The sequence below is a fragment of the Agelaius tricolor genome, unplaced genomic scaffold (assembly GCF_023055355.1).
Source record: "Agelaius tricolor isolate 1412-34295 unplaced genomic scaffold, bAgeTri1.0.p SCAF_4, whole genome shotgun sequence".
Taxonomy (NCBI): Eukaryota; Metazoa; Chordata; class Aves; order Passeriformes; family Icteridae; genus Agelaius; species Agelaius tricolor.
The window spans coordinates 33151661-33160445 of NW_027269264.1; the positions used below are offsets into that span (position 1 = coordinate 33151661).

The window sequence follows — 8785 nt, forward strand, 5'->3', positions numbered from 1 at the left end:
CAGCAGCAAGCACTGCAGGCAATATTTTCTATTACTACTTCCCCTGGTAATAGAAAATTAGGTGGAAGAACAGAAAGCAAAGCAGTGCTTGTGTTCAAGGGTAAAGTCTGAAGCAGATGAGAACAGAACTGTATTGAGATCTGAAAGCAGCACTCATTCTAAAAAACCTCACTCCAACCAATTTTCCTTGGTTTCACAAAACTCTTTTGCTTAGGAGTTATACCAGGTAAAAGGGATGCATTTGGTAAATTGACATTTTTAAGTGAGTCCCCAGAACACACACTTATTTGCAAAGAAAAGCACTGGTCCTAAAAAAATCAGTGTGATCCAGTAATCTCTTAAGACCTTGACAGCTGCCTGACTGCAGCATTATGACTCTCTGGGAAAATAATTGGAGAAATATGGGGATTCATAGAGGAAGCTGTCTTACAGAGGGGGACAGTTTACAGGGAAAGGAGTAATTTTAACGTAGATCCCAGCACAGCAAATAGAGAATGTTTTCCATCCTATTTTAAAAGTTCAAGTGGCATGTCGGTTTGGAAGGAAAAAAAGAATCCTGTGCTCTCCAGCTCTGCTGTGCACTTGCTCAACACATGAAGTCATGTCCTAGACCAGAGGAAAAGAGATGGCTGTGGGATGACACAACACCCAGCTTGGAAAATTCTGATTCCAGACAGGATCTAAGGACCACTCTGTGGGATTGAGGAAGTGCTCCAGTACGATCCCATTGCAAATAGCAGTTGCAGAGTTCTTGAATGAATGAAAGGAGCAAGGTGACACTCCATCTGTATAAACTATTAGTTGGACAGCTATTATAATATAGTGCTGCTTTTAAAAGGATGTTGGAAAGCCTGAAAGATTCAGCAGTGGCAAGGATGATTCATAGTATGGAAAAACCTGACTTGTAAAGAGCAGTAACAGTTCATTCCATTAAGTTTAACAAATGTAAGGTTAAAGGTGATTTAGACTTCGGCTACAATTGCCAGTGCAAGGACAGTTTATGTAGTATTTCAGCACTTTCTAGTTTAGTTGTCATCATACAAAACCACTGCATTGCAAGACTGATCTCTTTGCTCAAGAGGTGCAGAGAATCCTGACCAGACTTAGTGTTGTGGTAAAGGCCGATCTTGAGTGTATTTGTCAGAAAATTTGTTGACACCCTGGGTAACAGGGGTGACTTAATAATGCTGCATTTGGAAGCTTCACAGCTTTATTTTTAAGGAATCCAGCACTAATATTCCTCAAGGTCTGTGCACTAAAAATGAGAACAACATCTGCAATTGCATTCAGCATCAGTTCTAAAGGTGCCAAATTTGGTGAATCGCCCTTTCCAGGAAAGAGCTGTTGTCACACAGTGTGATGTGAATGCACAGTAGACTAAAGGCACTTTTACTGACTTTGAAGAAACAGTCTAAAAGGTAAATTTTCTAGTTCTAGAGCTATTTTTAATTTTACAAATTTCAGGATAAGTTTGCTTCCCCAGAGCTGCTGGTAACAGGAAATTACATTATGTGTCCTACTGCCCGAGCAGTAATCAGTGTCCTGTGTGTAGTACCTTGCCATGCTAGTCAAAACAGGCAGAGTAGTTGGAGATTTTTCCTCCTTAAGGAATTATACAAAGACATTCTACCAGAACTTTTCAATAGGAATTGCTTTAGTCTGAAACTGTTGGAAACAGAAAATTTCAAAATTCAATAATCTGTCTGTTTAATATATGAGACATGAGTTCAGCAGAACAATTCATTGTGATATGAAGACGTATCCTAGGTACCTGTGAGTACAGGATAAGATTACTCACTCTGTCAAGTTTAGCGTTACAGGAGGTGCTTTCTCTTTTCTGCAGTGATGTGCTATTCAGGGTATTTGGGCATTATTATCTGTGAACCTTAAAACCTACAACAAAATATGTCCAGAATTAAGGGGAAATTATAGGGTAATTTTACTACTTCAACCTGCTGGAAAGCTTTGGCTGTCTTGAAATAATGTTTCTTCCACAGCCAACAGTTCTCCCAGGCTTCTCAGCACTCACCATCCTGCTGCCACTTACCCTCCTGCTCACCTCCTGGTTGTCCCAGAAAAATATCAGAAAGCATACTTTGATATTTTTTTAAACCATGAACTGCAAAATGAGCTGCAGCAGAGGTCCAGGCATGACTATAAATGTCACGCTTCAGAGCATGGAAAAGCATTCCTAGCAATGGCCATGTGGAATTTTCCTGCAGAAAATTGAGCAGGAAGTGGAGAGCAAGGATCTCTTCACTGCTGTTGACTAAACATATGCTGTCCATATGTTGGATGCATCAGCTAGCTGGGGCCAAGGAAAAGCTGCAATAGCTTCAGCTTGCTTTTTCTGCTATCCAGAATGAGCACGGTATCATGGGTGCTAAATTAAAGAAGAAGAAACATAAGGAGACAGGCAGTCATGCAGGGGTGAATCCATTTCGGAAGTGATGGTGGTAATTCAAGAAATCTTTAGTGATTGCTTCAGGCTTCACTTCCCAGACCTTTGTTCTTTCAAGCAAAGTTTATTCTTTCACATGATGGACTCTGTTAACCATATACACACAAAGTTCTTGTATAACTAACCTGAACCTTCGACTTTAAATGCTCTGCCAAGTCCTTTACAAGCCCCCTTTCTCTTGAAGGAGAGGATACATTATAGTCAGTAATGGAGCAAAACAACAACAACAATGTAGAAGATTTCTCCTTGAATGTTTTTTCTGTCTCTCCTTGTCAGCCAAGCAGATCTGATGCCCTGGTGTCAGATGGGGATAAAGCTGGCACCACTCTGCTCTTTTCAGGTGTGTTTTTGGGACTGGTGGGGATCACTTTCACTGTGATGGGATGGATAAAATATGATGGCATTACACACCTGGAGTGGACTCAGTTACTAGGGCCTATTCTGCTGTCTGTCGGGGTGACTTTTATTCTGATTGCTGTTTGTAAATTTAACATGCTTACGTGCAAGCCCTGTAAAGAAAGAGAGGAAAATACGTCGGAACTTGACCAGGCTGCAAGCGGACAGTCCTTTGTCTTCACTGGCATTAACCAGCCTATAACTTTCCATGGTGCCACAGTGGTACAGTACATCCCTCCGCCGTACCCATCCCAGGAAGGCGCTGCCGTCAGTCCCGGCCACCTTCACTCAGGGCTCAGCTGCTGCGCTGCTGCTCCCCCCAGCACCTCGCCACTTCTCGCCTCGGGCTCTCCTCACTTCTGCCCTGCCTACGCCCTGGACAACCTGGCTTTTACTGGAGATGAGAGCTACACTGCTTATCCTGCAGAGAATTCCAGGAATCAGAGGTACATCTTCTGAAATGCCTTAGTGTGTTTGGACACAGGCTTCTGAATATTTTAAGTACAATGTGTGGTTTTCATAAGAAACTGCAGCTAGTCCAGGGTATTATCCTTCTCAGGCTTTTTTTTGTCTTGGTTAGGAATTTTTCTTGAGTGAGGAAACATACTTTTCCTGCAAAGTGTTTTTATACAATTTAAATTCACTTATAAATGCCTTTTGGTTTTCAGTAAACGAAACCTCTTGTTACTTTTTAAGATATGTATGTTCCTGTTTGTGGAGGTTTTCTTATGTTTATCTTGCCACCTTTTAATTATTATGTGTATGATACCAAGATGATTTTTTGCCTTTTTTTAAATATACCTTATATACATAAATATATATGTTTATATATATAAAACTTCTATATATCCTCAGTATTCTTAGCAAGCATGCTTGTAAGAATACTGAGGATATATAGAAGTTTTATATAAGTCTGATAACTTAGCATAGCCCTAGTATTCTGCCAGGCCAGGAGACCAAACATCCTAAAGGCCTTGTGGTGGTGGTAGGAGGCCAGAAAACCCTACACTGTCTTGGGAAACCAAGATCCTCTCTAGAACACATCCTGTAAACTAGAGATTTGGCCCATGCAGGGGGAATTCCACAGATGGGGGAATATCACACCATTCATCCAGGCCTCCCATTGGGGCACCCCTGTTAGATATGCTGATTTTTAAGGTCTATAAATTGTATACACCATCTGTCGTGGGGGTGCATTGCGGCACATCCCACCTTGGTGAAGTGGTGCACCACAAGGATCCTTACTAAATACCGAGGGAAAACCCCTTGTCCCTTAATTGTGTCTGGCTCTCAATTTTTAAGACTGGGAAAAGGTATTATGTAGGGCCAGAGACTTCCACTCAAACTCAGTCGTAACACATGAGTCAGCACACAAACAGCATTTCTGCAACAGTGCAAGAATCAATCTGGTACCAGATGCTCTCCCTCCTAAATACACCTGGTCACAACATGCTGCTGTCCCACTGAAACAACCTTCCAGCTCTTCCTCTTTTCCTAGTTTTGAGGTATAAACAATATTGGTCATGTTGCACAGCAATATGGAGCTGCTCAAATTGTACACAAAATTATTTTATATAGTTCTTTGCTCCAAGGAAAAATATTCTAATTATAGGAATTACTCATAATTATATCCTCTGTGCAACACAAGTCACTGTTAGTTCATTTATCAAAGTATTTCTCAAAAACTGCTGACTAACTTATTGTTCTCAGCAAATATGAGTGACAGGCATGGGCAGGGTGGAGACAACAGTCACCTCCTGACACTTCTAAACTTCATGAAAAAACCACAGCAAACAGCTGAATATCAGTAAAACTTCATCTCATAGCATTTTCTCCATAAGCCAGGAGTACTTTTCCCAGATAAGGCTGGGAGGATGAAACACTGAAATTACCTGAATGCTCTGGTAAATTCTTTTTGTATCTGCTCCTCTTCCTCTTTTCAGGTCAGAAGACAGTTCTGATGAACCAGAAGGACTGCTGGAAGACTATGCCCGTAATAACTTGTCACCTCCACGTTACGAGGAAATATACCCTTTTTCTTCATAAAATCATCATGGACAAGAGACAACAATCCTAGGAGATGCTAGCAAGAATCCCAGAAAATCTTTTCTTTAAACACTTGTGTGATAAGACAGTGTGAACAAGTTCTTGATATTCATACACAGTATCACTGAAGATATTTAACTGACCCTTTCCTTTTTCTCTGTCAAAATTTGTTAGCCCTTGGCAATGCAGCTTAATAGCAGAGCTATTAATTATTCAATGGCTAAACTATTAATAGCAAAGGTATTAAACTCAAGCATCCAAATCTATATTAGGATTCCCCAACAAGAAGCTTGATTTTCAGACTTGCTGAAACCAGGGAGAACTGTGAATGCACCAGATGTTTGTGGAAGATCATGATTGCTCCTGGACATTCAGCATCTTTAGAAAATACTTGATTTTTCATTGAGGTATTTTCATTCTTGATTGCTTGGGAAACTTTAAAAGTACTCAAGTGTCTGATCCATGAAAGTGCATTTTATGTCTTAATTTTGTCTGATTCTTTAGAAGAGCTTACTCATTAACAAGTCCAGTCTACAGATTAGACTTTCTCAGCTTGCTTTAGCTGGACAACCAGTCCTATTGCACAACCCAGTCCTGTAGGCATTTTTTTTTTAGAGCATCTTGCTTGAACCACAGCATCTCAGAACAGAGAAAACAAATAGTGACTTATGACAACTTTTACATAAGATCTCTAAGACACCCTGCACGCATCAAATTCAGTTCCCTTCCCCACCTGATGGGAGGCAAAGCACAGTCTCCCACCAGGAGTCCTAATAACTATGAAGTTAATATCACTAAAGAAAATGGCATCTTTCTGAAGCCTCGACAGAGATGTGTGATCCTGCCACTGTTAAGGACTTTGACAATCACAGCTGCTGCACCCCACTCTGTGGGAAACACCTCTGAGGTCCCTTCTTATTTGAATGTGGTCTTAGGCACACAGCCCAGGCTGCAGGTTGCCCCCAGAGTATCTAGGCAACTGTAGGCGGTAGTAAACTTGCTCAAGTTCAGCTTGGTTCCATGCATTGAATCCACAACAATTTGAGATAAGCTCATTTGGTTAGAGAATGGCGTTGCTGAACACCCAGACTGTGAGTTTGATCCCCAAATGGGCCATTCACTTAAGATTTGGACTTGATGATCCTTGTAGGTCCCTTCCAATTAACAATATTCTGTGATTCTGTGAAATATATTTACAGCTGTATTTAACAAAAGATGAAGTGTATTAGCTGTGAAATTTTGCAATCCAGAATGAAGATCCAAAGAGGCTTAGCTCAGGAGCTTTTTAAACCCCAGAACAATGACAATGCTACAAGTCCCTACAGTTTTGTTCTGTTTTTCCACATATATTTAAGGTTCTGCTTTTGAATGTGCCAAGAAGTGCAACAAGCCAGTATTTCCCTATGATGATCCCATTAGGTTTGCTCATCTCCCTCAAAGCAAAAGCTGATCTCAGCTTTCACCTGCAGGAGTGGGCACCACACAAAACGCCCCAGAGGGCAATGGTAACTGTCCCAGGTAACCAAGCAGTGCACTGCTGGTGTGCCTGTGGATCAGTCTCCTGGCACAGCACAGCTAAAAGCAGGCATCCATTATGGAATATACCAACTTTCTCTTACTTGTTGATGCAACTGTCTTGGCTCTTGCCAGATCTCATTCCTGGGAGCTGGAGAAGCTTGGCATTTGAGCACAGACAGTTGCACACCAACCTGATGTACCTGACAGCTGGCAGGAAATCTCAGAGTTTCTGTGCAGCTCCTCTAGCAATCAGGAGACAGCTCTGGATGGAGATGTGCATTCAGAACATTGTCCAGCTGCATGGACCAGCAGGTGCACGCCTCCCTGTCCTGTGCACTTAGAAGTTGCCAAGAAATAAAGCGGGGTGGGGGGGGGGGGGGTGTACAAAACAACCACTGTCCTCCACAGTGATGAACAAGACACTGACAGAGGTCATATTTGGGATGCAGCATTTAAACAGACTCAAAGCTGGATTAGCAACTGCAGCAGCAGCCACTGAACAGTGACTGCAAACTTTGTGTGAGGTTTTTCTCATTAGAGAAATCTGGAACACACTGTTTTTCAGCAGTGATGGCCTGGTGTTAGCAGGTAGTTGGAGAAGGGGAGGTGCGTGTATTTGGAGAAAGGGAGGCATGCTGTGTTCAGCATGATCTCTATGGGATTGAGTGAGAGAACAGAGGATCTAAAAATAAATGCAAGTTTATTTTATGGAAGTGTCTTGCTTCTTTTCTGGAATTTACACAGAGGTGAATTCATCCTCCCTCCACAGCAGGAAACTGGATGGTCCCAATTCCCCAGGTAGTTCCACACGTACAGAGCCCTGAACTTAGCACATAGTTGTGCTGAACCCAGCAGGCACTGCAGTAGCACAGAGGTCAGGCTTGATGGATCCAATTGCAGGACTAGGGTCAAAATTTCTGCCCAGTCACCCTCCCCCACCTCAAGAAAATTCCTTCAGTCAGATACCACAGATTTTTTTCCTGCTTCTCTTCCTCCTGCCCACTGCCCCCCCCCCCCCCCCCCAGCATAAATTTCATTAGGTAATAATATCTTTATTTTAGATATTAGATAGACAGAATAAATGGAAGAAAACTCAGAAACTCAGAAGGGTACACTGTGGACTGCATATTGATTTTAAAGTTTACTTCTAGCTGCACTATATTCATCGTAGAGAATTGGAAGAATCCTGGGTTTCTCTTTAAAGAGGATATTAAGTTTAAATAGCTATATTGAAATTACCTTGACCCATCAGATTAATTCTGGCTGAATTCTGTGGGAGTCTTTTGAGAAACTCCAGGGTGGTAACAGTCCCTTGTTGTACTGAGTGCTGATAATGGATTTTAAGAACAGAGACATGTATTATAAAGGCTTTTACTTCCTTTTCTTCCTTCCACCTTCTACCTTCATCCTTTTTTTTTTCTGTTTTAACCACAGGGTTTGGAGGGGTTGCTGGGTGTGTGTGTGTTTTCTTTGTATGTTTGGATTTTGGAGGGTTTGTTTGTTTGTTTTTACTGTGATATATAACCATCACATGAACTCACTTCTTAGCATTAAGAATTCTTTCTGCGGTATGATGAGTGAAAGAGCAAATCTTTTTGGCCTTCAACCAAGGGCAACTGTCACAGCCCTTCCAGATTATACTGATGTAACTTCAGAAAGCACCTGGAAGACTGTATTTGAGATTTTGCTCAATCCATTTTTAATTTAAGATGGTGCTCTTTAAGCAAAATTGCATTCTCCCACATTGCAGACCTGCAGAATATTGGGGATATAATAGTTTAAGGTGTCTTGCATTCTAGTCATAGTGATAGAATCTTGTCTGTACTTTCAGCTATGTAACCCTGCGTGGGCTTTTGGGATTTTTCCTAATATAACTCTATTTATACAATTTTGATCATAAAATAGTTAATAAATAAATAAAATCAGTAGAGGATGTCTATTGATATGAAACTGAGCATGATCTATTAATTTCAGTAAAAACTCTACAAAGAGCTTCTCTAAGATCGAGAAGCTATTTCCAGACATTGAATGCCACACGGTGCAGCGTGCGAATTTCTTCTCGGATTAAATCCGAAGTCTGCTGTTTCACAGCGGCGCTGCCGTATTGCGGTCAGTGCGGGGGTGCAGCAGGAGGGTTTGGGGCGCGGTGCTTTAGCAGCACTTTCCCCCAGCAGCCGAGTTTCCCCGGCTGCTGCCGTGCCCGGCGCCGGTGCTCCCGCGCCAGGGATGCTCCCCAGCGCAGAGCACGCACGGGCGGGGGCGCTGAAATCCTTCTGAGAGCTATTTTTAAACTGAATCGGGATTTAGGAAATCTGGGTCTCGGGGAAAAAAAATAAACCTGTTAAGTAGGGCTCGTTCCTCTCC

At 42.0% G+C, this 8785-nt stretch overlaps 1 protein-coding gene across 1 annotated transcript; it reads left to right on the forward strand.

Annotated features, from left to right (window-relative positions):
• Positions 1-465: 465 nt before the first annotated feature.
• Positions 466-8349, forward strand: TMEM174 (transmembrane protein 174). Its single transcript, XM_071425174.1, has 2 exons — positions 466-3303; positions 4801-8349. The coding sequence occupies exons 1-2, from the start codon at positions 2669-2671 to the stop codon at positions 4901-4903; spliced, it is 738 nt and encodes a 245-aa protein (XP_071281275.1). The 5' UTR covers positions 466-2668; the 3' UTR covers positions 4904-8349.
• The last annotated feature ends 436 nt before the right edge of the window (positions 8350-8785 follow it).

Excerpts from the sequence above, each read along its gene's own strand:
- TMEM174 (XM_071425174.1), top strand. The coding sequence starts at position 2,669 with ATGGAGCAAAACAACAACAACAATGTAGAAGATTTCTCCTTGAATGTT. Across the intron at positions 3,304-4,800 it reads GAGAATTCCAGGAATCAGAG|GTCAGAAGACAGTTCTGATG; the intron begins GTACATCTTCTG and ends TCCTCTTTTCAG.